Raw genomic sequence first — 27,970 nt, forward strand, 5'->3', positions numbered from 1 at the left:
CTCCGTCCCTTGGGATCCACACCGGGCCCGATCCCAGCTCATGTCCCTTGGGATCCACACCGGGCCCGATTCCGGCTCCCGTTCCTTGGGATCCACACCGGGCCCGATCCCGGCTCCCGTCCCTTGGGATCCACGTCGGGCCCGATCCCGGCTCCCGTCCCTTGGGATCCACGTCGGGCCCGATCCCGGCTCCCGTCCCTTGGGATCCACATCGGCTCCGATCCCGGCTCCCGTCCCTTGGGATCCACATCGGCTCCGATCCCGGCTCCCGTCCCTTGGGATCCACACCGGGCCCGATCCCAGCTCCTGTCCCTTGGGATCCACACCGGGCCCGATCCCAGCTCCTGTCCCCGGATCCACACCGGCCCCTATCCCGGCTCCCGCCCCTCGATCGAGACCCGCTCCCGGGCCGGTCCCTCGGCCGGGGCGGAGCCGCTCCGGTGCCCGCCCAGCCCCGGTAGTTCCGCCCGGTGCCGGAAGAGCCGCTCGGCCGCGGAAGCGCCACGGAACGGAGCGTGCCGGTACCGGGACAGGGACAGGGACAGGGACACCTCGGGAACGGAGCGTGCCGGTACCGGGACAGGGACAGGGACAGGGACACCTCGGGAACGGAGCGTGCCGGGACAGGGGCAAGGACACCGCGGGACCCGTGTGCCGGTACCGGGGCTCGGGCGGCTGTGGCGGGTAGCGGGAGTTGGTGGCAGTGTCTGGGCAGGCGGGACAGGGCCCGGTGCGACAGGGACCGGGACAGAGGGACGTGTCCCGGGGCGGCGGTGGCGGCAGGGCCGGGGTGAACTGGCGGGGCCGGGGAGTGTCTGGGCCATGGGAGAGCTGGGGGGGTTCACCTGGAGAAGAGAAGGATCCAGAGAGACCTGAGAGCCCCTTCCAGGGCCTCAAGGGGCTCCAGGAGAGCTGGAGAGGGACTGGGGACAAGGGATGGAGGGACAGGACACAGGGAATGGCTTCCCACTGCCAGAGGGCAGGGAGAGATGGGATTTTGGGAAGGAATTGCTGGCTGTGAGGGTGGGGAGGCCCTGGCACAGGTTGCCCAGAGAAGCTGTGGCTGCCCCTGGATCCCTGGAAGTGTCCAAGGCCAGGCTGGAGCAACCTGGGCTGGTGGAAGGTGTCCCTGCCCAGGCAGGGGGTGAAACAAGATGGGCTTTAAGGTCCCTTCGCACCCAAACTGTTCCATGAATCCGTGACAAGCCCCAGCACTGCCCTCTGCCAGCTGTGCCACAGTGGGTCCCGCAGCCCCAGCGGTGTCACCTCACCCTGGATGTCCCCGTGTCTGTGCATCTTGTGGGAAGTGCAGGACAGAGAACTCGTCTGGCACTGGGAACATCAGTTCCCCTGGCAAAAGTTGGGTTCACTGTGTTCTTTGTCAGGGCTGTTTGGCTTTTTCACTGCGCCTGAAACCACAGGGCACAACAGAATAATCGTGGGCTTGTAGTTCAGACCAAAGTTCTTGAGTGGGGAAAAGCTTATGAGGGTGATCAGGAATGGTTCTCTGTGCTGAGGATATTCCATACTCAGGTTTCTTCTATTCTCCAGCTGAATAAGCTTTTGGCCAGGGGTCTGTCTTTTCCAAGATGTTTTTGACTTGGACTGGACATTTGGATGCCTGGCAGGCTGGAAATGAGACACTTGGCATGATTTTCCTCATTGCAAACACACCCTTCTACGTGCAGTTCTCAGAATGACTCTAGAAATGTTAAGTGCCAAATTAAATATATGACCAGAACTGAAAACCAGCTTGGCTTATTCTGCTGAAAAGTTTTGGTGTTGTTTGTCTTTTCCCCAGAAGAAATTTTGTATCTTAAAAAAATTGTTACTTTGTCAACATTTTAATTTTTAAACTTCCCTGGAAAGACATGATTATTTTGAGTTTTCTAAGCTGTGTGTGTTGGTGTTGCTCTACTGTATTTTTTTTTTAATTGAGCTCTAAAATGTGAGATGACACAATTTTTTGCCTAAATCCATAGGTGACGAATCCTCTGGAATGAAAAATGTCCCTCTCTCACTTGGTGTCTAAACTGTGACCATGCTCCTGAATCAGTTGTTCAGCTGTAGAGACCCTTCTCTTGTTTTAATTGATATTCTGCCCAATCAGTGTGACTGCGTTAATTGTACATATCAGGAGATGTGTGACCTTAGACCTTAACAAGAACAGAACTTTTTACTATCATTTTGCAGAACTCAATACTAAAGCCCCCCTAAAGAAATTAAACACAAAATATGAAAGTTGCAGGTTATGTCTGAACTTTTTTAACAACGCCCATAACATACTTTCTCTTGAGTTACTCTGATGTTTGACTTCCAGCTAATTTCTGAAAGTCAGTTGGAACGTTTCTGAGCCCCCCGAGGCCGTGGGAGATGAAGCCACGGGTTAGGGAGCACGTGGGAATTGGCAGGGCAGGGAATGCTGTGTGTGGGCTCAGCCTGGGTGCCTTGTCTGGGTGAGTGCTGAGTGATTCTGCCTCAGAAACACCAAAAATACTCTTTTAACAGCCCATGCAGGCTGTGTTTGGATTCCCTCTGCGGGCTGTGCTGTCAGGAGATGGACTGCAAGTGTTAAAAGAAGCTGCAAAGGCAGAGAGTTCATCCAGCACCCACATTTAAATCTCCAATTTCCATACTGAGCAGTGTCCCCAAATGCTCTTTGTTGTCCTGGAAGATACCTGTGCTCTCCCAGTAAGGAACAGGGATGAAAGTACAGCACCACATTACAGGTTTCTTCTGGGATTCCCTCAGGAATCCTGGGTGTTCCCTCAGGATTTGGCCTTTTGGTGGGGTATCAGTTGCTGGGTATAAATTGCTTTGCAGAACTGTATTTGCAGCCACTCTGTGTGTGTGTGTTAGAGCCAGGCTGCAGCTTCTTTTGTTGTGCTTTTGCCTGACTGACCTTGTAAAGTGCCTCCTGTGCTGCTTTTGTTTGCTGGGGACAGGAACAAGCCATCAGGATGCCAGCACTGCCTCTGGATGAGCTCCAGCTGACACAAAGGGATCCCAAGACAGGGAAGCTGAGAACTTTGCCAGCACTGGTGAGCTCTGCTTTTCCTGAAAGCCAAACAAGAACTTTAATAAATAATTGCCTTATATTGAGACATGGGCAAAACCACCCCTTGGGCTGGGATAGGATGAAATTTGTTCAGCTTGCCTGCTAAATAAATCTTTTTTTTTTTAATGCATTCAGATAACTGAAATTTCATTTACCCACCATAACAAAAAGCCCCAAAACGCAACAACCAAACTTACTCTGTTCAACATCTGTGGTAAACTGTGTTTTCCCAGATTCTCTCTTTTAAGGAACAAAATTGTTAGTTGATCAGTGATGTGACCTCTGCTGCAATAGAGATGCTTGGGGAGGTTTTGCAAGCCCTGCCTCAATTTTAGCTCTGAGCTGCAGCTCTGGGATCAGTCCACTCGTGATCTCCCACCCTGTGCCTTCAGTTGGATGAAATCAAAACCTTAAACCCACAGTAACCCTTTTCTCTCAGAAATAAGGCCTGGAGAGAACCTTCTGGGCATGTTGCAGGAGTGGGACCATCACCACCCTGAGCACACTTGTGGGATGAGGCAGAGCTTGGAGCTGCTGCTCATTGTAGTTCTCCTTCTAAGGTGGGAGGATTTGGGCAGGGCCTGGTCAGTAACCCTGGGAAGTGAAGTGTTTCTGTTTGATGGTTGTGTCAGTTTGAGTTCATGGAATATTGTGCAAGAACCAGTTCAGAGGAAAAAGAGAGAGTTCAAAGGCTTGACATGAAGCTCCTGCTGTTTGTTCTGAAGGTGTGGGAGGATTGCTTTGCAAGGCTTTGGTTAATAGAAAGCAGGGAGCAACATTACCAAATTATCAAGGTCTGGAAATATTGCTGGTAAATCAAGACACAAACCCACTGCCTTGAAGGGTTAAAAAATGGGAAGTTACCAGGGAACTGAATGTTCCTCTCATGAGGAATTGTAGGGCTGGGACAAGGAGTAATGGGCTCAAAGTGACAGGGGGGAAACTTAGGTTAGATATTGGGAAGGAATTGTTGGCTGTGAGGGTGGGGAGGCCCTGGCACAGGCTGCCCAGAGAAGCTGTGGCTGCCCCTGGATCCCTGGAAGTGTCCAAGGCCAGGCTGGATGGGGCTTGGAGCAACCTGGGCTAGTGGAAGGTGGAACTGGATGGGTTTTAAGGTCCCTTCCCAGCCACACTATTCCATGATTCCATGAATGTCAAACTGTATTAAAATGTAACTCTGTGTTTCCTGGAATTCCCGGGGCAGTGCAGGTGGTAACTGGGCACTCCCCTGGCTTGGTGTGGGGATTGAGCTCCATGTCTCTGCTTCCTGCAGCACCCAGACATCAAAGCTGATCGGTCCTTCGTGCTCTACAAACCCCCTCCTGCTGTCAGGGACCCTGCTCTGCTGGAGGAGTTCCTGGAGAGAGCCAAGTTCATTGCAGATGACCTGAACTGGCTCCTGGCTTTGCCTCACGACAAATTCTGGTGCCAGGTAATCGTTGTTTTGTGGACACTGGAGATGAAGCAGGACCGTGTAGGTGCTTGTAAAAGCCATGAGCTTGAAATCATTTCCATAAAGATTTGTTTGTGCTCGTTGTGTCACTTGGGAAACGTTTTAATTTCAATTACTGCACCTTAGAGTGCAAAGAAAGTATTTCCCTATGGATTTTCCACTGTGGATTTTGAGAGTTTGCTTGTATTTGATGGATATGGGAATCCTCTGAGCACTTTTAAGCGTTTTTGGATCATCTTTAAACTTAACTGAGCTGCTCATGAACTCAACCTATGAATGTGTGAGATTCCCTCCTTCCCATTTCCTTGTCTTTCCGTGTGCCAGGTGGTATTTGATGAGACCCTGCAGAAGTGTTTGGACTCCTACCTGTGCCGTGCCCCCCGCAAGTTCGACGGGATGTGGGATTGCCATCCAGAGGTGGAGGATGTGCAGAAATCCCTCCATCACAGCATCTTCCTCACCTTCCTCAGGATGTCCACCCACAAGGAGTCCAAGGTGAACGTTGCTTTGCCTCCCAGGGCTGTATAGCTCGGGGGAAAAAGGGAATTAGAGAAAGGAATCCTGTTGCTTCCCTGCGTGTCCGGTGGTGTTCCTCTCCCCGGTGTTTTTGTCGGTCTGATTTTCCGTGTGGAGATGGCAACACTCAGAGCTGAAGTATCTGAACTATGCACTGATTCCTTAGTTGATTGCCTGGATCTCCTTCCTTAAGTAATAGTTATCCATGGGTGGTGGTGGGATATGTCATGGTGAGAGGAGAAAGATCAAATTTGGCTCTGTGTGGCCACATGGAACAGGCTCTTCAGGCCACCATTCCTGAGCGTTCACTCCCTCGGTGTCACAGAGTCTGGGCTAATACCCGTCTGTCCTGAACCTTCCCCAGGTTTTGGACACACAGTGAAGTTGCTCTGAGTTACTGTTTTCTTGGCATCATCAGGCATTCAACCTGGAGAAGAGAAGGCTCCAGGGAGACCTGAGAGCCCCTTTCAGTGCCCAAAAGGGCTCCAGGAGAGCTGGAGAGGGACTGGGGACAAGGGATGGAGGGACAGGACACAGGGAATGGCTTCCCACTGCCAGAGGGCAGGGAGAGATGGGAGATTGGGAAGGAATTGTTGGCTGTGAGGGTGGGGAGGCCCTGGCCCAGGTTACCCAGAGAAGCTGTGGCTGCCCCTGGATCCCTGGAAGTGTCCAAGGCCAGGTTGGACAGGGCTTGGAGCAACCTGGGCTAGTGGAAGGTGTCCCTGCCTATGGCAGGGGGTGGGACTGGATGGTCTTTAAGGTCCCTTCCAACCCAACCCATTCCAGGATTCTGTAATTAAAGACACACTCAGCACTAATGGTGTGGGTGCAACTCCCACCAGGAGCTGTGGAATTTTCACCAGGCCTTTGGGCAGGATGGATGAGGCACCTTTTGTTTTAGCAACTACTCCCTTGATCTCCTCATTGGTTCTTGATGTGTTATTTGGGGATAAAATATTTAGGAAAGGGCTCGTGGGGGGAGCTGGAGGACTGGGACAGGAGCAGGTAGCAGGAATGCTGGATCCAGCAGCTGGCACCACTTCAGCAGAGGCACTCAACACCTCTGTGGTGTCTTTCATTCCAGGGTCTGATTAAATCTCACTTCTCCAAGAGGCAGGCGAGCATTTGAAACCATTTTACAGCTGAGTGATTTGAGGGGAATGAATGGTCTGTTGTCATGCAGGAGTCAGCAGGAGTTCTGGAAACTGGACCTGTCCCTCTGCTTCAGCAGGGAGAACGTGCCCTGCCTTTCACCAGAACTGAAAACATTCGCTGTCACTGGCAAATTGGGCTTCTGGAAATCCAAAGTCACGTTTCAGATGTTTGTTTCTCAGTGTCAGACCTTTTTTTTTCATCTAGAATTTTGGAAGAAATTCCCTCAGCGTGACGAGTTTTCGGCACAGTGTTCAGCAGTCAGGGTACAGAGCTGCAGCTCCTGGGCCTTTTTTGTGCTTGTCACTGATTCTGTGGTCTCTGGTGCCCGGGTTCTGCTCTCCCAAGGTCCAAAAACCTCAGGCTGTGACCTGCTGTGTGAGTGCCAGTGAGGCTGTGCCTGTGCCTGGTCACTCACTCCTGCTCCTGGGCTGTTCTGTGCCAGCTCAGCTGTTTGTCCCCAGGCTGGGGACTCATGAACTGTGGGGACATTTTTGGTTTAACTTTTAGGTAGATTGATTCACTTCACATGAAGAAATCAGTGGCAGTGTCAGGCAGCTAGGAATGTGGATGTCTCCACAGAAGCTGTTTCAAGCAGAGCTGCTGCCTTCTCTGAAACCAAACCCTTAATACTCCTCTGAGAGAGGTTTTTAGGGGTGTCATTGTAATGCTGGAGTTACCTCAGAGCAAGGGGGGGATTATCCTTTAAATTACTCCTGTTTTTTTATTTTGTAGGAACATTTTATCACTCCCTCTGTCTTTGGAGAAATCATTTACAACAACTTCCTGTTTGACATCCCAAAGATTCTGGATCTCTGTGTGCTTTTTGGGAAAGGAAATGGCCTCCTGCTCCAGAAGATGATTGGTTAGTTAAAGCCAAGGAACAACTTGTTGCATTTAAGCTTTTCCTTACTTGTATGACAAGTGACAAGTGGGGTTTTACACCAGTGTTACCACTCTGAAAATGAATTGTTCAGTAGCAAGTAGGATCTATCATTTCTAGATCAGAATGTGCTTTTCTTTATTCTTGTGCACTTCATGTATGCCAAGGAAACATCATGTCATGTTTTGCTGCCCCGAGCTGGGCTCTTGCTTTTTTAGGCTTGAACCAAGGCTCAGTCCTTTCCCATGCAATTAAACGTGTCCTCAGCCACTGGGAGAGGAACGTGGAGGCTCTGTAAAATCCTGGAAGAGATGGGAAGGATCAAACAACTCCTGGGCAAGGAGGGAGGAGGGTTGGGAGCTGGGGCACAGTCCAACTGCTCATGTGAGTGCTTCTGTTCCCAGAGCTGGGAGCCAAGTGAAACGCTCAGTGTGAGGCAACCTCTGCTCTGGGAAGTGGGAGAACTTGAATTTTCAAAGCAGACATTGATGTATTTAGTGCCTCCAAACCACAAACACTTGAGAGTGTTGCTCAAGCTGTGCTTACCCCTGGATTTCTCTGTGTGCACACACAGCCTCAGTGGCAGGGACAGTCAGGAATGTCTCAGCCGTGGATGCTGGAACCTGAGGGATGAAGATGGAGCACATTGACTTAACTTCTGTGTTTATCCTGTGCTCCCTTCACAGGGGAACTGCCTGTGATCTTTAATGTCACCTGAGCACAGCTGGAGGAGTATCTGGGCTTGGATTAAGTGAGCTCTTCTTAGTAAATACTTGCCCCCTTTGAATGAAGCTCATGGGATGAAACTTTCCCCTTTCTTTGCTATTTTTGTCTCATTTCTGAGCTCACGAACAAGAGAGGTGTTAGAGATCATGTGATGCAGCCAGATTTCCAGCCAGAAAAGCTGAGATAAACCTTTGCATTTTTAATCCCTTTATCCTTTTTTTCAGTAACTTCTACTCTAAATTCCTCTCTTGGGCCTCAGAGGTAGGAAGAAAGGCATGACAAGATAGATAGATCTCTTTGAGATGTGAAGCTTAGATTATCTGGGGTTTAAAATATTCCAAAGAAGACCTGAGTGCATGAAACCTCCTTTGAATTATGCTCTGCAGTGCCACACAATAACTCTGCACACAGGTGGCCAAGGATTTGCCCACCTGGTTATTTCATTATGCTGTGACAATGATGGTATGAGCAGTTCTGGGCTGTAATTCTTACCTTCATAAACTTTAGGTTCTTCTCAGGGTTTAAATTTTTCTGAAACTCATCTCATAACTCTTGCCCAAGCTCTGTGCTTGCTGGAGAACTCCTAATTTTCATTGTCTGAACAGTAATTCCCAGGAAAATAGAAGCCTCAGTGCTTGGTGAGGATTTATGGCACGGCATTACTCAGTGGAGTATTTTGTAAAGATAATGGAGCCCTAGTAATGTAATAAGCAGGTGTTACCAAAGCCTCATTACCTTTAAGAAATATTCTGCAGCACATTTCCAGGGTGTGCTGAACTGTTATCAGTAATTAAAAGTCAACTCCAGTTGTCAAATAAAGGAACTGGGGATGTTCAGTGATAGTATTTGCATTATTCATTGATCCAGCCCCTGGAGCATGAATCATCTGACACCTCGGTTTGCTCTGCTCTCATGAGCATGTTCCCACTGCTGCACCTCCAGTGGCACTGGGGGGCTGATGGAGCAGCTTTTTGGGAGCAGGGCCTGTGCTTGGACTGAGGATTGAGCTGGGCCCGTGTCCTACGTGGTCATGAGCTGTGTCTGGGGGGTGTCAGTAATGTCACAGGCACAGTGTCACAGGCACAGTGTCAGTAATGTCACAGGCACAGTGTCAGTAATGTCACAGGCACAGTGTCACAGGCACAGTGTCAGTAATGTCACAGGCACAGTGTCACAGGCACAGTGTCAGTAATGTCACAGGTACAGTGTCAGTAATGTCACAGGCACAGTGTCAGTAATGTCACAGGCACAGTGTCACAGGTACAATACCATGGGTACAATGTCACAGGTACAATATTCTGGTGCCAATTTGCTCGTTGGTGTCAGTGCCTGAACTAATGGAAATGGTCTCCTTCCCCTTTTCAGAAAATATCTTCACTCAGCAGCCAAGTTACTTCGGTGACCTGGATGAGACTCTGCCCACTGTCCTCCAGGTACTGCTCTCCTGCTGGGATTTCCTCTGGAACTGTGGCAGGGCTTGGAGAGTGGAAGGGAACAGTCGTAGGCAGGCAGTTCATAGAATCCTGGAATATCCTGAGTTGGAAAGGACCCACAAGGATCATCAGTTCAACTCCTGGCCCTGCACAGACACCCCAACAATCCCACCCTGTCCCTCAGAGCGTTGTCCAAACCCTCCTGGAGCTCTGGCAGCCTTGGGGCTGTGCCCACTGCCCTGGGGAGCCTGGTCAGTGCCCAATCATCCTCTGGGGGAAGAACCTTTCCCTGAGATCCAGCCTAAACCTCCCTTGATTTTGCTATTGCTTCCTTTCCCTGGTTTATGTTAATGTGTCTCAGGGAGGTTTTGAGCCTTGATCTAAAACTATTCCTTGATGACTCTCCCATCACCTTCCTTCAGCTTCCTGCCTTCCCTGCAGTGAATCTCAAAGAATTTTCATTGGGCAGTTCAGGGGAAGAATTAAACTTAAATCAACAAAATAGAAACCATGAGAGGTGGTTTAACACAGCAGAATGGGTTAGGGATAACACTGCAGGTTCAGGAGCAAGGGAAAATCTGATGCAAGGGGTGCTCTGGGGCCGTGCAAAAGCTATTTAGCACCTCTCCATATATCAGCTTTCCTTTATATAAACAGCTTTTATGTTCTCCAACCTGACCAAGCAGGATTCACATTCAGCCTGAGGGGGAAATCAAAGTGTCTTGAAGTCTTTGTACCCTGAAATGTCATGTTTATGTCCTCAAAAAGCTGCCCTATGCACAAAAATAAACACAAGTTATTTACAAGAGCATGTAGTGACTGGCCAAGGGGGGAAGGGCTTCAAACTGCCAGAGGACAGGGTTAGATGGGATATTGGGAAGGAATTGTTGGCTGGGAGGGTGGGGAGGCCCTGGCCCAGGTTGCCCAGAGCAGCTGTGGCTGCCCCTGGATCCCTGGAAGTGTCCAAGGCCAGGTTGGACGGGGCTTGGAGCAACCTGGGCTGGTGGAAGGTGTCCCTGCCCATGGCAGGGAGCATAACTATGTGATTTTTGAAGTCCCTTCCCACTCAAACTATTCCATGATTCCACAATTTTGTATCATTTACCCCGAGACCCCTATAATGTCACTTGACTTTTTGGAAACCCACATTGTTCTTTTTTTTTTTCCATGTGTTAAGAAACTGTTGGAGGTAAATCTCAGAGGGGAAACCACAATGTAAAAATATCCTGGGATGCAAGACCAACCCTTCAATTTAATTACTGGGGAGGGCAGCAGACATTCCATTTGCTTTTTGTGCTCTGCCATATCAGAGCAGTTTGCAGAAGGGTGGGTTTGGTCACCACTGCAGCTGGCAGCTCCTCCCCAGAACCTTTGCTTGTAAAAAAGAACCACAAAATCTGTCCTGCCAGCCTCAGGGAGGAGGGCAGGAGGGCTTTGGGAATAGCTCACTACCAGGAGGTATTACAGAAACAGTCCCAAGTTGCATTTGGGATGGGCAGTGGTTGTTCCCAGGACAAAGCTTGCCTTGCTCCTGTCTGTTAACACTGCCCTGTCTCTTGGTTTAGGTGTTCAACAACATCTTGCACAAGTGTGGTTTGCAGTGTGAAGGAGCCTCTGCTGAGCCCCAGAAGCTGGAAGAGAAAGTCAGTGTGACTGCAGGGAACATGCCCCTCCAGGTAGGGCTGCTCCTGCCTGGGCTGTGCCTGTTGTGCCCTCCTGTTCCCAAAAACGGGCGGCTCACCCAGCACGTGGTTCCACTGTCACAGGAGGTGATGATCAGACCTTCCCACCCTGAGCTGATTGCTTTGCCTGTGTGCATGTCACCCACATCCCTTGTAAAGGGGGAGGTTTGAAACCTGGCAACTTTTTTGCTTAACCAGCTCATAGTGTAACAGAACATCTGACAGAAGTGTCCCCCCAACCCTGGCAGTGAGCAGAGCTGGGCTTTTTCCTTCAGGAGTGTGTGTTTAACCACAGTGTACTTTAACTGTAGGTAATTAAGAGGGGTTTCAGGTGCTGGGGGCTGTACAAAGACAGGCTCCAGTCAGTGAGAACGGTCTGCAAAATCTTAATCACTCAGTTTTGGGGGGGTTGTTTCAGCTGCCCTGGAAAAGCATCTTGCACTGGACCAGGCTGCTGAAATCACCCCTTTGACTCCCATGTTTCTGTTTCCCATGCAGTGCTTCCAGCCACACGGGGAAGAATTCCATATGTGGAGGGTGTTTTGAGAACAAAGCCACTGTCCAGAACAAGATCTGATGAGAATTCCTGTAATTTCACAGGACCTTTAACGAAAGCAAGCAGTTAGGATTGCCTTATAGATCTCTGAAGGGTTTAGGAGTTTAAAGGAGTTTAGGAGGCTTTAGGAGAGATGTTGTCTCTGCCCCCAGACCCTGTAACATGTTTATAGTTTAGACTGCAGTCAGGAAAAGGCCTGGCCTGAATATGCTGTGTCCCTGTTGGTGAATGTACTGTGTTCCTGGAAAAACTTGCTCTTCCCTCAGTAACTGCTCTTTCCCCCCCAGGAGCTGAAGGACATTGTGCTGTATTTATGTGACACCTGCACTACACTCTGGGCCTTTCTTGATGTCTTCCCCTTGGCTTGCCAGACCTTCCAAAAACACGAGTTTTGTTACAGGTACGTCTTGCTCTGCAGGCAGAGCTTGTCCTGGCAAAGTGAAAATACTGAATGTGCTGCTGTGTCCTGTCCCAGTCCCTCCCTCGTTAAGAGGAGACAGATTTAATGCAGAGGCTGCTGGGTTCACACTGACAGGAACACAGCAGAATGAATAAATGGATAGGGATGTGTAGATTTGCTGTTATATATTCACCTTCAGCACTGTGAGTGATCCCAGAGCCAGGCATCCATGGCAGCTTCAAAACCCAGCTGGACAGTACTTGGTGTGCTCTGCAAAGGGTGGAGAGGGACAAGTTATGGACATAAAGATCTTCCTGCTGTGGGATCCAAGCAAGGGAAGCAGGAAGTATTTTGTAGTCATGGTCTTTCAACAGCTGAAAACAAGTGGGTTTGTTTGATATTATGCCCAAGTCTTATGGTAGAGAGCATTACTGAGGCCTGGCAAAAGCTGAGTGCCTGGGAGAGGGTGACAAGGCAGTCCTGTCACAGCAGGGCTGGCACTGATTCCCTGTGCAGCTCTGGAGCACAGTGGGGATGAGTCAGGATGGGCTCAAGGTCCAGACAGCACAGCTTGTCCCACAGAGGCTGCAGGTCCTTGAGTGGCACCTTCCCACATTGCTCCAGGTGGTTTCAGCCCCCACATCACCTTGTGGAGTCTTGCCTTCACCATCCCTTGTTTAGGATTGAGTGAAGTGTTAATTTACTGTCCTTATTTCCCCTGTTTTGTTTGCTTAGTGTGAGCAAACATGGGTTTGTATTTCACTTTTGCTCCCAGTCAAGTTGCAGAGCTCTGAAGCCTTTAGGGAGCACAGGCTGAGTGACCTGCTCTCTGTCCTCCTTGGGTGTTGTCCCCACGTTGGATTTTGGAAGGAGAGCAGGTTGCTGGGCTGCTGGTGGCTCTTTGGGCTGGCAAACAGCACTGCTTCCATGCCTGGGCACTCAGAGGGGGAAAACCTTTGGCTTTTCATTCTCCTGTTGATGTCAGAGATGTGCTGAAAGAGTCTCCATCTCTGAGACAGCAGCAACATTTCCATCCTCAGTAGGGCCAAATGACTGGGGCTTTGGAATGTGGGGAGGAAAGACTCTTTTGTGCCATCTGGAACCTCTGAGCTCAGCCAATCTGCTGGCACTTGCTAATTCCTCTCCCCCACTAAAAGTATGGGCCAGCTTTGCTACTTTTGCCTCAAGGACACTCATTTAGCGTGGTTGGCTCTTAATGAGGGACGTGGACAGAATGTTCCTGCTGGAGTCCAGCCAGACTTTGCTGCAAAGTGCTGGGAACCATCTCCCTGCTGGTGAGGCAGCGCTGGCTGTGTTCTGGGAGGGCATCTCTCCAGGTCTCTTGGTGCCCTGTCCCTGAAGGAGAGGGTCTGTGTGTGCTGCCTGGAACGGAAACTGGGCCAAACATTCTCTGATTCCTCCCTGCCCCATCCTATTGGAACATCCTCTTGGGCCTTCAGCATGTGGGATACCTTCAGCTGAACGCCCCCCTGGAGCAGAGCTGAACAGCAAGGCCAGTAAGGCTTGGTTGGAAATGATGTCCCACTTCATGTCCAGTGCTTGGCACACAGCAGGAGGGCCAGGAGGGTGCTGGGGTGGGACGAGGTGTTTCGGGGAGGACTCAAACGGGGTTAAGTTTTGGGCCCCTCACGGCACTGAGGGGCTGGAGCGTGTGCAGGGAAGGGAACGGAGCTGGGAAGGGGCTGGAGCAGCAGGAGGGGCTGAGGGAACTGGGGGGGCTCAGCCTGGAGCAAAGGAGGCTCAGGGGGGACCTTCTGGCTCTGCAACCCCCTGACAGGAGGGGGGAGCCGGGGGGGGTCGGGCCCTGCTCCCAGGGAACAAGGGACAGGAGGAGAGGGAACGGCCTCCAGCTGTGCCAGGGGAGGGGCAGGTTGAATATTGGGAAAATTCCTTCCTGGAAAGGGCTGTCCAGCCCTGGCACAGCTGCCCAGGGCAGAGGTGGAGTCCCCACCCCTGGAGGGATTTAAAAGCCCTGTGGATGTGGCACTTGGGGACATGGGTCAGTGGTGGCCTTGGCAGTGCTGGGGATGGTTGGACTTGATGGTCTCAGAGGGCTTTTCTAACCTGAGCAATTCTGTGATTCTATGTCTGTTGGCTCTTTGCAGGTCTGTGTTTGGGATGTTTTTGGGTTGGGCAGATGGGTCAGATAAGTACCAGGGAGCTTTTCAAATGCGTTTCTTTCCTACCTCTTCAAAGGCACCTCAATGGTTTCCTAAGAGTGTGATTTCCTTCCAGTGCTGCTCTTTCTCATGTATGTGCCTGTGTTTTGGGGGGAAAAAATAACAAAATGGGTGATGCTAAGGAGTACTGCTGGTGAGGAGGGTTTAATGAAACCAGCCATTTGGTTTGTCCTTTAGCAAATGATTTTTGGAGCCTCAGCTGACAGTTTCTGGTTTGTTTCCCCCCTTTCTACAGGTTAGCTTCATTTTATGAGCTGGCAATTCCTGAGCTGGAATCTGCAATCAAGAAGAGGCATTATGAGGATAACAGGTGAGAATGGCTGCAAGGGTTGGCCTTGGCTTTTCAGAGAGGCTTCCCAGGGCTGAGTTAATTCACTTCATGCTGCTTTACCCATCCCTGGGGAATCTTTCTGTCCCTTTTTTTGTGCTGCTTCGAAGAGCTCTGAGGAGATGACATTTGTAATTCCAAATTTTCCTGGGCAATGGGGTGACTAATCATTTCTTTTGGTGCTGTGTAAGAAGGAATTTGATGGGAAGTGCATTCCAATTGTAACCAAGTGTGAGAACATGGATGATATCTCTGTGTACAGCTTGGCCTCGTTGGAAGGCACAGGCTGTGCTGGTACACTGGGGGTATCCTGTGTGGAGCTGTCAGGACAACTGGGGGTTGAGAAGAGCTTTGTGTAGAGCATGGATTTTCCTTAATGCCTGTGAAGTGGTTCCAATCTCTGGTCTTTGCAGCAAGGAAGTGATTCTGCTGATGAAATCCCTCTTTTAGAAGGTTGACTCTGGCATGAAGGTGTGTTACAGATTCTTGTGCTGCCACCAACAGTGTCTTTTGCTCTCTCTGAAGTGTTTTTGCTGATTTGTGGAGGAGGATTTCACATTCCAGGAAGAAGATGATAGAAGCTTTTCACATCCTAATAAACCAAGTCTGTCTGCAGCCCATCTTGGAGAGCAGGTATTGGCACTTGGCTCTGTGCTCCTCGCCAGGTATTTGATTGCTGGGGGGGGGGAAACTGTTTCCTCATTTACAAATTTATTGGAGAAAATGAGCAGATACTGCTATTTGTCTTGGGGCTGCAGCCAAAGACTTGGCTGAGATCAGAATTCTCTTGTCCTGTATATCAGGAATGTTCCAGATGAAGCTGTTTGGTCCAGAATCTCTGTGATGAGCTGTGGTCCAAGGAGCTTTCTAACCTCAGTTTATGCAAATTCTAATTGTGTGTGTAGACACCTTGGCTGAGACCCCACAGTAGAAGTGGTGCAGAGTTAGAGATCACTGAAAACAGTCATTTTAAACCTGGATACTGCTGCCTTTATCTAGTTCTTCCCCACTCCTGTTGGGAAAATTGTTAACTGATAGCGCTGAGTAATCTCAAAAGGAAGGCAAGTATAAACTAACCTGATTTGAAAGAAAAGAAGTGAAATGACCCAAAATTGTAGTGTGGGGACAGAGCCAAGAGCCTGGATCCCAGCTGCCAGCCCAGTGCTCCCTTGGGCTGGTCTCTCCTCACTTGTGCTGGAGCTGGTGTAGGTTGCTGGGCTCTGGGGCTCTTGCTCTGCTTGGATGTTTCCCCTGCTTTGGCAGCAGTGGAACTGTCCAAGATGAGCAGTTTATTTGTGGAATTCATGGAATCACGGAGTATCCTGAGCTGGAAGTGACCCACTGAGCCCAACTCCTGGCCCTGCACAGGACACCCCCAAGAATCACCCCGTGATTCCTTATGAGATTGGATTTGCTTCCTTGACTTCCTCTGTGACCTGGACTTTATCCCTCAGTCTGTCTGTGCTGTAAATCCAATCCTTCAAGGGGCAACAGCAGCCTTGCCTTTCCCCTGCTTCCCTGGGATTGGCTTTCAGCACCCACTGGAATACTGACAGTGTCAACAAACCAGAGTAACGTGTTCAGATCCCTCAGTTGTAAGGACTGTAAATACTTCAGAGGAATTAAGGGGAATGGCCCTAAGCTCCAGGAGGGCAGGGATAGATGGGATACTGGGAATCCTTCCCTGTGAGGGTGGGGAGGCCCTGGCACAGGTTGCCCAGAGAAGCTGTGGCTGCCCCTGGATCCCTGGAAGGTCCAAGGCCAGGTTGGAGCAGCCTGGGCTGGTGGGAGGTGTCCCTGCCCATGGCAGGGGGTGGGCTGGGGAGGTCTGGGCACTGTGACCAGGGGTGCAATGGGAGTTTGCTGGCACAGGCTCTTGCACAGGTGAGCACATGCTTTCTGGGAGGTTCACTGCTGTAATCCCAAGACATATAATACAGGCACAATTACAAAGGCACCACACACCCTTTTCTGCTCACTGCAAGTCTGAGGCATCAAACTATTTGTAAAGCCTGTCTTGTAATTCTGACTGTGATACAGCTTTAGATGTAGCTGCCTGAAATGTTTGCTGAAGCCCTAAGAGGGACTTGTTTCCATTTGACCCTTTGCTCCCGTGAAAGCCAAAAAGTGGCCTGGAATCTGTTTTTAAGTGGGGTGTTGCCTTGGTGTGTGAGTGTGACTGGTTTGGCTGGTGAGGCAGAACATGGAGCTCGTGCAGGGGGGCAGCCTTAGCTCTGAGTGTTCACCCTGCTGTGTTTTCTGCAGCTGTGAGAATATTCAGCCATTTATTGAGGAATTTCTACAGATCTTCACCTCAGTGCTTCAGGAGAGGAGGTGAGTCTGGCTGGGAAGGAGCCCGAGGGGAGGCACCTCCTTCCTCCCCCATTCTTTACACCAGGATTGCCTGAGACAGCGTTATGAGGCTTTGGGGAGTTAGAAATCATTCCAAGTGGTTGGGAGAGCTGCAGTGAGAGGATTTCAGCCTGCAGCACAGCCCTCATTGTAAAGGTGAGGAGGATGCTGCATGACACTGAGGAATGTTATTCTTCACTCTCTTTAATCCAGGCTCTCAAAGAGGAGAGTAGCAATTTAGCCATTAGCTCCCTTGACAAGTTAGGCTGTTATTAGTGACCTGTGCTTTCCAGCTGGGGTGACCACACCAGGAAGATATTAAACACTAATGCTGGACATGCAAAGTGAGTGGCAGAACTGGGAATTCCATCTCGTCCTCCTGGCTGTGCTGGCATTCTGAGCACGTTCACACCATAAAGCACATTTCCCTGTAATGCAGCACTGGGTTACAGCCCCTCACACTGAGGGTGTTCCAGCTGGCTCTGAGGGCCTGGGGGGAGTGTTGCTGCAGTGTAGTGGGAGCAAAATCAGGCCTGGCAGGAATCCAGGGCTGGGTGAGAGGTTCTGTGTGTTCCTATCCGAGCACTGAGGCAGTCAGGGAGGCACAGCAGGGGTGGGAGTCGTAATTAATCGAGTTCAGCTGATTAAACTTGCATTCTCAGATTTCTCCGTGACTACGACGAGCTGTTCCCCGTTGAGGACGATGTCAGTCTGCTCCAGCAGGCATCCTCCACTCTGTATCCTCTGCTCTCACCTTGGGGGTTGGATTCTTCACACCAGGGATGTTTCCTCTGTTGCTGCCTCTGGTTAAGCTGCAACAAGTGCTGGAAAGTTTCCCTTAAAAAAAAAAAAAAGGAGAGGGAGGCAGTTGTTGCCCAGAGGAGCTGTGGCTGCCCCATCCCTGGAAGTGTCCAAGGCCAGGTTGAAGCAACCTGGTCTAGTGGAAGGTGTCCCTGCCCATGGCAGGGGGTGGGATGGGATGAGCTTTAAGGTCCCTCCCAGCCCAAACCATTCCATGGGTGTTGATGTGGGCACAGGCTTGGGAGCCACTGACAGTCATAGTTACTCCAAGGTGATCTCGGAACGCACACACCCAGGAATGTCCTTAACTCTGCTCTCAGAGACGAGACCAGGACAGCCTATATCCTCCAGGCAGTGGAAAGTGCCTGGGAAGGGGTGGACAGGAAGAAAGGACAGGTTGTGAAAGATCCAGCAGCAGCAGCAGCATCTACTGGAGCATCAGCAATAGTGGAGAGCTCTGCTGAGGACAGGGAGGATCCAGGAGCTGCCTGTGCACCGGGGGATGAGGTGGGTACAGCCTGTGGGTGGGACAGGGCTCTGCTCTGCCTGCCTTTCATTCTTTGTGAGGACAGGCTTGGTTTGCTCAGTTTTGGAGACAACATGAGATTTAGTGTCATTTCTGACCTTCCCTGGATCTCAGTGCAGCCCCACATGCCTTGGGAAATGAGAACTGAATCCACACCTGAATCCCGCTTTATCTCTCAGCAAATGGCTTGTAACTCCCATGGCTTGGGTTTTCCCTTGCTGGGGATTATTCAAATACTCTGCCCCATCCCTGCAGTTCATGTGCATATTTTTAAATGCACAGCTTTGAGGAAGGGATTCTGCAGAGTGTCCTTGCTGGCTTGGGGACTGACAAAAGCACTCGTGTGCCCATCCCTGTTCAGATTCAGACAGCTGATTTCTCTTCTTTTGAACTCCAGTCTTGGAGTTCTGTGTGTTTAAGCTCTGGTAGCCCAGACTGCTGCTCTCCCTTTGTTTCTGAGCTCTCCTGCCTGCCCTCAGCTGCTGTCCCTGCCCAGTAACCCCAGTTTGGTACCCGCAGTGTGCTGGTGCAGCGGCCGCACCCGTCGCCCGCGTGTCCGGCGTGGAGCTGGACTCCCTCATCTCCCAGGTGAAGGACCTGCTGCCTGACCTCGGGGAGGGATTCATCCTGGCCTGCCTGGAGGAGTATGGATACAACACAGAGCAGGTGATCAACAACATTCTGGAAGATAAGCTGGTGCCACACTTGGACAAGCTGGACCGAAGGATGCAAAGGTGTGGCACAACTTGTGGCTGGTTGTTCAGCATTTAACACTGTTCTCACTGAAGGCTCAGCACCTGCAGAGCTCTGAGAAGTTGCATGTGTGTATTTTTGGGGTGTATAACTGCAGTGAGAGCTTCTCCCTGTCACCTGCCATCAGCTTTCTGCCAAGGGGTAGAACGTTCTCTGCTCAGGGTTTGAGTAGAGCAGGTTCTGGGCTGTGATTTGTGACAGGGACAAAACTGCTTGTACATTAAATGCTCAAGTAAGCACCATTAAAATTCCATCACTGGGACACTGGGCTGGGCAATAGAATGTGTTGCCTTCAAAAGTTATTTTGCTGCAGAGTTTGGGGTGGTAGGTGTGGAAATCCCAGGTGTCCTGCAGGGAAGGGGCTAATTCAGGTGCAGCTCACCCTGCAGGGTCAGACGTGGTTATCCAACAGGCTGCTCTGGGAGGGAAGTCAGACCAGAGAGAGGCTGGGACTGGGAATTCAGACCCATTTTTATGTGTCCTCTGACAAACTTGCCAGGCTTGCCCTGCTTGCCTGTGTTGTACAAGGGGTTGATAGCTGGTGGCAGGATTGAGTTGCTGGAGTTTGTCTGCAGCTGTGAGTGTGTTTTTGTGCTGCACCAGCAGTTCCTGACGGAGTGTCAGGATGTGAATGTGCTGTTTGTTCACATTTCATGGAGGAGTGGGCAGACTGTCTCACTGTTGCGTTAAAGGGAAGCATCTTTATCAGAAAAACTATGGGAAAAAAATCCTAGTTTTTCAACAATCTTGGTGCTCCCAAGTCAGATCTGCTGACTTTGGCACAACTGGTGCAGGGTGAGCTTAAGGAAGGGTTGGTTTTTCTGCAAAGCCAGCAGTTAAATGAGATAGGGCTGGATTTTTTCCCACCCTGCCTTTTTCATCTTGAAACAAAGCTGTTGGTTCAATAGGAAATGTCCAATTCTGATCCCTGCTGATTTATGGGTGAGCACAGCAGCGTTTGCAGCTGCCCAGCTGAGCTCACTGCACACCAAAATCAATGTCAGAGAACAGCCTTTTGTCTTACAAGTTGAACAAACTTAAACCTGGAGCCGTGAGAAAGATTTAAGGAGGAACCACAGGGAGATAAATATCTTGCAATCAGCAGCAGCAAATTATTGGAATTTTTTCCAGCATGTAATTCATCATACTTAGTGTTTGTCTTTACTGAGTCAGTGTGGAGAGCAGGCAGTCTGTTGAATATTCCGTGGTGCTGCAGGGTTTGACTTGCTCTGAAAGGAGCAGCAGAGTTTCCTTTTGGCTTTCTGGGAGTTGCTTTAGTTTCCCCACAAGGATTAGATTTGGAAGCTGCCTTGTAGCTCAGACTAGAGCTGTGAAGTGAAAGGTTGACCCAGAACCTCAGGCAGAGGCAGGGTCTTGGTGTGCTCTGGATGACTTTGGGACTGACAAAGGATAAACCAGGGGCTTAGGGAGGAGAGGGTTTAGTCTTTCTCACTTCACCTTTGTTTTTATCCTCTCTCCCCTTGTTTTTTCTAACAGGCAGCTGAAGCCAGACCCTACTCCCCTGGTCACCTCCCGCTGTAATGTTTTCCAGAATGATGAGTTTGATGTTTTCAGCAGGGACTCAGTGGATGTGTCTCGGATACAGAAAGGCAAGAGGTGAGTGTCGTGTCCCTGCTCATTAACTCTGTGTGGCAGGAGGAATAAATCCCTGTGAACCTGCACATTTATATCTCCTGCAAACCTCCTGCAGGGGTGTGTTGGCAGGGGGTGAGGCTCCATCAGAAATGTTTCCCACCTGTGTGTCTGGGAAAGGAAAGTGAAGTATGAGGGGTGTTGGTCTCAGGTGGTGTTTTTCCTAATTGGCTTTGCTGTGTCTGCTGCTGGAGGTGGCTCTGCCAAGCTCATTTGTAATGTCAGGCTCTTGCTCCTTGGGCTTAATGTTAAACTTGTACTGAGCAGCAAAACCTTGAAAAGGACCATCTCTGAGCCTGGGATTGTGACTCAGAGCTGAGAATAAATAATGATCTGGTTTAGAGCCAGGAGAAGCTTCAATATCCATCTACTTCAAAATCTGATAACACTGAGTGCCTCAGACACCTCGTGTTGTTCCTGCTGCCGTGAGCCTCCTGCACAAGGGCATTTGGAGTCGTGGAGTAGTTTGGGTTGGAAGGGACCTTTAAAGGTCACTTAGTCCAGTCTCCCTACAATGGGCAGGGATTTCTATAAAACCCCACCAGTTTTTACTTTGTTTTCTGCCCAGTTTGGTGTGTTGTGCTGTGCCACACTCCATGCAGATTTAGGTGCTGGCTCTCCTTGATATCAACTCTGCCTCTATAATGTGGTTCCCTTGTTTCAGATTCTCTTTAGTCCTATCACAGAATCACAGAGTGGTTTGGGTTGGAAAGGACCTTAAAGCCCATCTTGTTCCACCTTCCACTACACTCTAAACACTATCTGTAACCAGCCAAGTGTGATCTCTATGTTGGGATGTAATTACACAGAAGATAACTAGAAATCTGGGTGGAGTTTGAGCCACATGACCATGAGAGCTCCCAGTTAAGGTTTTGGTTGCAAAGCTGCATCAGCCTCTCAGGAGAAACCCACTTTTGTCCCAAGTCCAGCTTCTCAGGGCAGTGCCACTGTGCTGATCCTGGTTTGGCTGGGCAAGAAAGGGATTTCTTTTCTCTCTGGCCAAGACTTTTGACACGTCCCATGGCTAAGAATTCACAGACCTCACCTTCCTCCTCGTGGGGTTGCCTCGCTCAGTGCAGGCAGGTGCCCTGTGCACGGCTGTGTTGGTTTATCCCTGAATCCCAAAGCCTTGCACAGGTGAGCTGGGCAGACAGGGATAACCCAAAGCCTTGCACAGGTGAGCTGGGCTCTCCCTGTCTCCCAAAGCCTCAGCTGGGTTCTCCCTGTCTCCCAAAGCATTGCACAGCTGGGCAGCTGCTGCAGCAGCTGGACAAGGCCAGAGAGCCCCGGGATCAGCACAGAGCACCCAGTGGCTGGAATAACCTGCTCGGAGCTCCCTCTGCAGATCACTTGGAGAGCTCTGGGAGCTGTGGATGATCCCTGGGCTGGGCTGGGGGGCCCTGCTCCCACGGCACTGCCCTCCAGCTGTGTGGGAGGCTGAGCCTTCTCTCCAGTGGCACCATCACTCCTGGAGAAGCTCTCATCTCTCCTGCTGTAGTTACATGAACTCTTGGGATTATCCACTCACTGCTGCTCTTCTGGTGTCTTTTGGCCTCCCTCAGGCTGTGTCTTCATTTCAGAACAGTTTTTACCCTGAGAATGCTCTGCAGGACTCCAGGCACGTTATTTCTGGTCCGAGTGGTTTGAAATGTGGATGTGACCAGCTGTGATGGGCATTGTACACCCTCCACCCAAAGCTGAGCACATCTAACTCAATCCAAGGATAAGCTGTGGTACCTGGCTCTCCAGGATTTAACACTCAGCACTCCATAAATACCCAGAGTGTCTTTTCAGCACTGAAAATCCCACTTCCTCAGTGGTTCTTCCACCAGCAAGAAGCCTGATGTTTTACCCAAGCATTGGAGTAGCAGGGCTCTCCAGGCTTAGTTTGAGATCTGCTTTGGATTGGAATTGTATCAATATTTAATTATTTCTCTTTTTTTCCTCCTTCTCAATGCCTTTTGCTCACCAAATTCTCTTGTGTTCAATCTGTTGCTAAGCATGATGTCACTGAAAGAGCCAGAGCAGGCTGGGTCCTGCTGCACTGGCCACTGTGAGCAGTTTGGGGCAGGGCCTGTCCTTGGGAAAGAGAAATCCAGGCAGGATGAGGAGAGGAAGGAGTGTGAGGAAATGAATGTACCAGCACAGACTCTGCTGATCCTGAAAAGTGATCCCACTTGTCTGTGCCTGTCCAGCCTTAGTTGTTTCAGCTGAATCTGTCTCCTAAGTCAGAGCATGCCCTCAGCACCGTGGGGCCAGAGGAGCTGTCCCACTGTTTTTCCTGGGATTGGTGCCATTTCACACAGCTCTGCAGTCACCAGACCAGCTGGGCAGGAAGCAATTACCCAGTGCTGAATGCCCACGGGAGCAGTTATCCCAGTGATCCCAGCCTGGGGATGTGTGAACTCACTGCATGCTTGGGAGGGCATTGTGCAGCTGAATGCAGGCCTGGAACGGTGAGTCATGGGAGAGAGGGACCCACATGGAGCTGCAAACTTCCTTTGTTTGGAGATTCTGAATGGAAATCAGGCTGCTTGGATCACCTCCCCACTGCCTGGTGCTGTGTCACCTCAGTCTGTCCCCTCCTGAGTCACTGCCACTACCCTGCACAGGTTCCTTCTGTGGCAATATCCACTGGTGCCTGTTCCTCCTGGACTCTGAGGGCTGCAAGTTGTCCTGGGAATGCTGGAAGTGGAATCCCTTGTTGTTCTTCTGTAAATATGTACTTATCTGGTCTGAAAAATGGGAGTTCAGAGCTTATGCTTGTGCAGCTTGAGACATTCAGTGCCTGCTTTTTAACACCTCTGGTTCCTGCTCTTCCCTTCTCTAAAATGACTATAATTTACTTGCCTTCTAAACTTAAAAAACAAAGCCCTTGCAGTGCTCTGAGAGGTTGAATCACAGTCATTATCTACTGTTTTGCTCTTTGCCTTGTTAGTTGTGTTGACTCTCATCCTCAGTCATGGTTTGTGGCTCTCCTGGTGCTCCTTGGCCACATCTCTGCTGGAGTAGGATTGCACTTGGTCTCCTGGAAAAGCTTCCTCTCTGTCTCAAAGGGTGGTGGTGGCCTCCAGTTCCTGCTCTGATCTGCTGTGGGATCTTCCCAGGCTTCTGCTTAAGAGTGACTTTGTTCCAAGCCAGAAGTGGATGGTTTGAGTGGCCAAAGTGGACAAATGACCCCACCGGGACCACTCCATCCAGATTTGGGCCCCCCCAGGACAGGAAGGACGTGGAGCTGTTGGAGCAAGTCCGGAGCAGGTTGATGGGAGGAATGGAGCAGCTCTGCTGTGAGGAAAGGCTGAGAGAACTGGGGTTGTTTAGTCTGGAGAAGAGAAGGCTCCAAGGTGACCTAATTGTGGCCTTCCAGGCTGAAGGAGCTGATAAGAAGGATGGAGAGGGATTATTTACAGGAGCTTGGAGTGCCAGGACAAATGGGAATGGGTTCAAACTGACAGAGTAGGTTTAGATGGGATATTGGGAAGGAATCCTTCCCTGTGAGGGTGGGGAGGCCCTGGCCCAGGTTGCCCAGAGCAGCTGTGGCTGCCCCTGGATCCCTGGCAGTGTCCAAGGCCAGGTTGGACGGGGCTTGGAGCAACCTGGGCTGGTGGAAGGTGTCCCTGCCCATGGCAGGGGGTGGGATGGGATGACCTTTAAGGTCCCTCCCAACCCAAACCATTCCATGACTCCATAAGTCAGCAAGGAAACAAGTGGGTCTAAGGGAGTGCTTGTGTCATTGGAGAAGAGACTTGTGTTGCTTCATCTCCCACTAACAGGGGCAAAACCACCCTCTGGGGCAGGTTGTGACACCCTGCCTGTGTCTGTCCCTGCTTTGTGCTGCTGTGCAGGAGGGAGAAGGACACGACCAGGAGCCTGGTGAACGACAAGAGCCTGGTGCTGGAGCAGAGGGAGAGGTACAGCCAGTACAGTGTGGTGGTGGAGGAGCTGCCCCTGGGCCCGGGGCAGGCCCAGCCCTACGGGGACTACGAGGACGAGTACGACGACACCTACGACGGCAACCAAGTGGGGGCCAACGACGCCGACTCGGACGATGAGCTCATCAGCAGGAGGTGGGGGGGAAGGGGAGCTCGGGGGGAACCACCACGGCCTTGGGTGGCTCCCACACACCTGGTCAGTGCTGGCTTTGGGCCCTGCCCCTCCGTGAGCATGTGTGTCCTCCCCCACCTTCAAACCACCCCTCTGGCTGCTGCTGCTCTCTCTGTGACATTTGGGTCTCCCTTCTCCTGTGGGTTGAGAGTCTTGCCGTGGCCTGTGCCAGGGCATTCTCTGGCCTCCACTCAGCCATTGCCTCGAATCCAGCTGCAAATTTGCTCATCAGCAAAACCAGCTGGAGAATTTGCCATTGTGTTGAAACTCTGCTTGTAGAAACCACCCTGCAAAAGGGAAAAATGGGCCAGTTTGGACAGTTGGTGTAGCTGGGCAACCTAAAACAGCTGGTTAGCAAAGGAAAACTTCAGAATCTGGGGAACTGTATGACTGGACTTCTCCCTGCCAGTCCCCTCTGATGTCTCCAAGTGCTGACAGCTGGAATTCAGACCCTCATGGGCTGCTCAGCACTGTCAGAAGGACTGGCAGCTGCAGGCAATCAGCTTTTAGGAAGCAAAGGGTTGGTTTGGGATGGAGGCTGTAGAATATTTGTTTTAGAAATACGAGCTGGGGATAGAAAACACGTGGTTTAAAAGCTGCTTTAACACTTGTCTGAAAGCAGCCTTTTCAATTCTGTATTATGAAGATGTCACTGTTCTTAACCTCAAACCAAAATGAAGCTTTGGGCTTCCTTTGTCCTTTTTTTTCCCCTCCTAAAGTGTGGTGAGGGTTCAATTTAAATCCTTTTTGTGGTTTGCCTGTTAGTGTGGCACCCAGGTCTTTTCCCCTGTTTCGGGTGCTCACTCTCCCCAGAAACAATTAGTGGATGTTTCTGCTGAAAACTGGATCTGAGGGTGTGAAATAACAAAGGCTTTTCTGGGTTTACATTTATTTCTTTGACAGTGGAACAGTGGGTCTGAATTCCAATAGAATTTAAGCATACACACAAATATATATTTTAAAAAGTCATGTGGTAAAATGTGCCTCCACCCCCAGGCCCTTTGCTCTGTGTGTCCAGGGTGATTCATAAATCCTGATGGATTTCTCCAAGGATTTCCCCCTGTGTGAAACTGGGCCACAGCAATGAAATTTGGGCTCCATGGATAACCCCTGACCACTCACAGAGGGTTTGGAGCACAACACTTGCTGAGCATCAATGTTTCTGTCTGAGTTTGGACTCGAGGTTTGGGGGTTCCTGGCTGGGGAGCTAAAGCTTAACAAAGGATATTCCTTACTAAAGCCCCCTTTCCCAAAGGAAGCAGTTGTTTGCTTGGAGAAATTCCTTGTGAGGTTTGAGGTTTTCCCTGACCTGCTCCTTTTTTTTTTTTTTAACTATTATTATTTTCAGTGACAACTCCATAGTGAACATTCCCCAGTGAAGAATGTGTTCATTAATTACCCTGAGGAATGTGTCATTAGCTACTGAGTTTCCTTCCTTGTTTTTTCTTTTCTTCGGGAAAAAGTCCATGAAATTTGTAGAACTTCATTTTTTAAGGATGTGATGCAAACCAAGAAGGTTCAGTGAAGTGTTTGTGGCTGCAGTGACTCCCTTGCTGACTGTCTGTGTGTTTGTTCTCAGGCCATTCACAATTCCTCAGGTCCTCAGGCCTAAGGGACAGGAGGAGGGACAGGAGGAGGAGGAAGAGGATGAAGAGGAGGAGGAGGAGGAAGCTGAAAAGGAAAGAACAAAGGTGACCCTGATTTCCCCTGTTTCTTCCCTGCAGGCTGATGTGGAGCAGATTTTGGAGTGACTCTTTCAGCAGCGGCAGAGGCTGAGCTGCTGGGCTGGGACACATCCCCCGACAGCTCCGCTGCTTCCCGGGATAACCAGGCTGGAGCAGGGACATTTACTGCGTGGGGAGCTTTGATCTGCTCTGTTCCAGAGCCAGGCAGTGCCAGCAGAGCACCCTGGGGGTCCCTGGGGCTCTGGCACGGCTGGGCTGGCACGGGGGGCTGTGGGGAGGGGCCTCAGCCAGCGCCGGTGCCAGGGGGTGTTCAGAGCCCCTGGCACAATTCCTGCAGGGATAATGAACCGGGGACTAACTCTGTTCCTGCTCTAGGATTTTGCAGGGTGCTGATGGGTTTCCTGACCTCTTCCCCCACTTCTTTCCAGGACCACTTTGTGCAGGACCCCGCTGTCCTGCGGGAGAGGGCCGAGGCCAGGCGCCAGGCCTTCCTGGCCAGGAAGGGGTAAGCAGGGATCAGCCTCTGGGGGGTGAATCCCTGGCTCTGCAGTTGGCAGGTGTTTTGCTGCTGACTGGAATGGCTGAGGGTGTTCCTGTTCCTGACATTCCTGTACATCAGGGTCACCACCACCATGGTGTGAACTTCCTCACCCACCTTCTGCTTCACTGCTGGTTGTTCTATCCCATTGAATGGGTTGGCTTGTCGTGGAGTCATGGAATGGTTTGACTGGGAAGGGACCTTAAAGCTCATCTCATTGCTCCAAGCCCTGTCCAACCTGGCCTTGGACACTTCCAGGGATCCAGGGGCAGCCACAGCTTCTCTGGGCAACCTGTGCCAGGGCCTCCCCACCCTCACAGCCAGGAATTCCTTCCCAATCTCCCATCTATCCCTGCCCTCTGGCAGTGGGAGCCATTCCCCCTTGTCCTGTCATTCCAGGCCCTTTATCACAAGCAGCAGAACCCTTTGCAAGGCAGGATCTTGGGGAGCACAGCTTCCAGAGCTCCAACAGCTCCTGCAGGGATTTGGGGGCAGTTTAAGAGCTGTGTTCAGCTCTCAGTGTGTCAAAGGACACAGTTGTGGTGTGGCTGATGCTGATCCTGGGCTGTTGTGGATCCCTGGGACGAGCCAAGGCCCGAGGGCTGAACTCCTCATCACTGGGTGTTTTGGGGGTGTGGGATTCTGCCCCCAGCTGTGCCATGTGCTCGTTGTGATGTCCTTTCCTGTGTCCTGCAGGTACAAGCACGACAGCTCTGCCGTTGTTGGGAATGCCAAGGGCCACGGGCAGAACCGGGAGACGGTGCAGGAGCGGAGGAAGAAGGAGGCGAACAAAAGCACCAGGGCCAACCACAACCGGCGGGCCATGGCCGACCGGAAGCGCAGCAAGGGCATGATCCCCTCCTGAGGGACTCCTGGCCGGGGGTGGCACCGTCCCCAGCCTCCTGCTCAGGAGTTTGGCTCGGTGTCCTCGGCATTCCCTGTGCTCAGGGGGCTGGATGTCCTGGTTCAACACCTGGCACTGCAGCTCCTGTGGAACGGCGTTCCCTGTGGGAGCGCTGCCTGTTCCCGGGAAGGAGCAGGCCCTGAGCCTCCTCGGTTCACAGACACACACGTGTGTGCTGGTGGCTGCACCCAATACACCGGACAGGCTGCACCAGCCCCTCCTTCCCTTTTGTACTATTTATAATTTGCAGAGTTTTATTTTCATAC

General features: G+C 51.0%; 1 protein-coding gene across 6 annotated transcripts; it reads left to right on the forward strand.

Annotated features, from left to right (window-relative positions):
- The first annotated feature begins 494 nt into the window (after positions 1-494).
- On the forward strand, positions 495-27,944 carry ASCC2 (activating signal cointegrator 1 complex subunit 2). Of its 6 annotated transcripts, XM_039386991.1 has the most exons (20): positions 495-545; positions 584-657; positions 2,946-3,041; positions 4,332-4,490; positions 4,836-5,006; positions 6,915-7,044; positions 9,154-9,221; positions 10,787-10,897; positions 11,747-11,859; positions 14,296-14,370; positions 14,914-15,021; positions 16,654-16,722; positions 17,403-17,477; positions 17,862-18,048; positions 18,587-18,801; positions 20,318-20,437; positions 24,319-24,540; positions 26,157-26,268; positions 26,691-26,767; positions 27,497-27,944. In XM_039386991.1, the coding sequence occupies exons 3-20, from the start codon at positions 2,961-2,963 to the stop codon at positions 27,663-27,665; spliced, it is 2,262 nt and encodes a 753-aa protein (XP_039242925.1). In that variant the 5' UTR covers positions 495-545; positions 584-657; positions 2,946-2,960; the 3' UTR covers positions 27,666-27,944. The 6 variants fall into 6 exon arrangements, with proteins under 6 accessions (XP_039242925.1, XP_027596723.1, XP_027596722.1 ...); XM_027740922.2 differs by lacking the exon at positions 584-657 and having other exon boundaries at positions 498-521; XM_027740921.2 differs by having other exon boundaries at positions 504-657.
- Positions 27,945-27,970: the final 26 nt, after the last annotated feature.

Source organism: Pipra filicauda, unplaced genomic scaffold, assembly GCF_003945595.2.
Source record: "Pipra filicauda isolate LSUMZ 115617 unplaced genomic scaffold, ASM394559v2 scaffold520_size808073_pilon, whole genome shotgun sequence".
Classification (NCBI taxonomy): Eukaryota; Metazoa; Chordata; class Aves; order Passeriformes; family Pipridae; genus Pipra; species Pipra filicauda.